The 1,912-nt window shown below is 71.6% G+C and overlaps 1 protein-coding gene across 1 annotated transcript in view; it reads right to left on the reverse strand.

Annotated features, from left to right (window-relative positions):
* Positions 1 to 1,082: 1,082 nt before the first annotated feature.
* Positions 1,083 to 1,912, reverse strand: part of AURANDRAFT_67453 (hypothetical protein) — a gene marked incomplete at both ends in the record, with an annotated part of 5,406 nt that continues 4,576 nt past the window's right edge. Inside the window, 2 exons of the mRNA XM_009042901.1 lie at positions 1,083 to 1,143; positions 1,669 to 1,700. Coding sequence (XP_009041149.1) covers positions 1,083 to 1,143; positions 1,669 to 1,700 — 93 coding nt within the window. The remainder of the gene's footprint in view (positions 1,144 to 1,668; positions 1,701 to 1,912) is intronic.

A 1,912-nucleotide genomic window follows, 5' to 3' on the forward strand; every position in this document is an offset into this window, starting at 1 on the left:
TGGCCCTGCTCGCGCGCCCGACGCTCGCGGGCGTCATCCGCAAGTTCGCGAACGCGATCGCGCGCAAGGCCGCCGAGGCCCGCGGCGAGACCTTCGTGCCCACGCCCTACGACGAGACGGCCGTCGACGCCGTCGTCGTGACGGCGGTCCCGCCCGTCGCGCCCGTCGTCGCGCCGGAGCCCGCGCCGCCGGCCGTCGCGGCCATGGACGCGCGACGCCCGCGTCCTTTGTTTTGCAGCCGTTTTTTTGTTGGATTGTTCTTTTTGTAGGTCTCGGCGCCGGTGGGGCCGCCGCTCAAGGCGCTCGAGGCCATGACGGTGAAGCAGCTCAGCGCGGAGCTGGACGCGGCCGGCGTGCCGAAGAAGGGCCGGAGCATGAGCGGCAGCGGTCCTGGTATCGCCGCCATCCGCGACCTCGTGCGCCGCCTCCGCGCCGGCGAGCCCGCGGCGACGATCAAGGTCCCGCGCAAGCCCAAGTCCGCGGAGGAGCTGTTCTGCCTCGACAAGGCCGAGCAGCTCGCGTGCCGCGCGAGGACCCGGCGTCTCTGCGACTTCGAACTTTCCCGCGCGGACACTATTCTCGTCGCAGGCCACGCTCGTCGCAGACGGCGCCAAGAAGGTCGTCTTCCACTACGGCAAGGGCTCGCACAACGGCTCCAACTACCTCGTCGCGCGCTGGCGCGGCCTCGCGGAGACGGACCCGCTCCGGCTCGAGTTCGACGAGCTCGCGCGGCGCGACGTCGCCGCGGCGGCGGCCGACGAGCTGCCCGTGGACCGGCTCCAGCGCGCGCCCGACCCCGGCCTCGTGAACATGCCGACGATCTGGCCGCGCATGCGGTTCTCCATCCGCGTCGCGACTTCGGGGCGCCGGGCGACGAAGGCTCTTTCCCGCGTCCAGGTACGCGCAGCCGGAGTGCGGCGTGCGCTACCCCTACGGCTCCAAGCTCGGCCTCTTCAAGGGCCGCGTCGGCGGCGGCGTCCGAGATTTCGAGCGACTGGCGTCCGTCTTGTCCGAGACGCGCGTCCGCGAGAGACTCGACGCCTTCGATTTGACGCCTCGGCCGCGCGAAACTTCCGTGCGCTCTAGTGCTTCGGCTGCTGCGTCTGGGCCCAGTGCGCCGCGCGGCCCGAGGAGTTCCCGAACCTGCTCAAGGCCCTGGCGACGGTCCCGCGCGTACGCGAAGCCGCGTCCTCGATTTCGAGCATTTGGAGCGACGCGACGTCTCGCGTAGGTCTCGCTCTACCTCACGGCGGTGCTCCGGCCCGCGCCTGGCGGACCACGGCGCGCATCTCTGGATCGTGACGCCGCTCGTAGGTCGACGTGAACGACATGGAGACGCTCCGCGCGCGCGCGCGTCGGCGGCCGCGTCCTGCTCCCGAAACGTGTTTCGAGAGTTCGCGCGAGAACGAGGGTCTCGCTCCAGGGGCATGTTCTTCTCGTAGGCATGTGCTACCGCGTCATCCGCGACGCGAAGCGGCGCGCCGGCAAGGAGCCGCCGCGGGCCGAGGACGACCAGTGCCCCGCGTACTACGGCGTCGACTACCGCGAGACCAGCGGCAAGCTCACGTGCCAGTTCACGGTCCACGAGGGCACGAAGACGAGCGGCCGCAAGAGCGCCCCGGCGGACCGTCAGCGTTCCCGCGTCAAATCCTGTTTCTCGAGACGCACCGGACCTCGCGGCCCGTAGCGCGCTTCGAGGCCTTCGGCCACAACGCCGGGTCCCGCGGCAACACGCTGCACCACCCGACGGCCGTCGCCGTCTACCGGCGCGATCTCGGCGTCCTCGCACCGCGCCCGCGCCCTCACAGCCCCTCGCAGCGAGCGCCTCGAGCGCAAGAACCGCATCGCCGGCGGCGCGGCCGCGGCGTCCGAGACCCGTCGTCGACGTTCGAAACCCGTCTCGCGCGTAGGC

This window comes from Aureococcus anophagefferens, assembly GCF_000186865.1.
Source record: "Aureococcus anophagefferens unplaced genomic scaffold AURANscaffold_39, whole genome shotgun sequence".
Taxonomy (NCBI): domain Eukaryota; class Pelagophyceae; order Pelagomonadales; family Pelagomonadaceae; genus Aureococcus; species Aureococcus anophagefferens.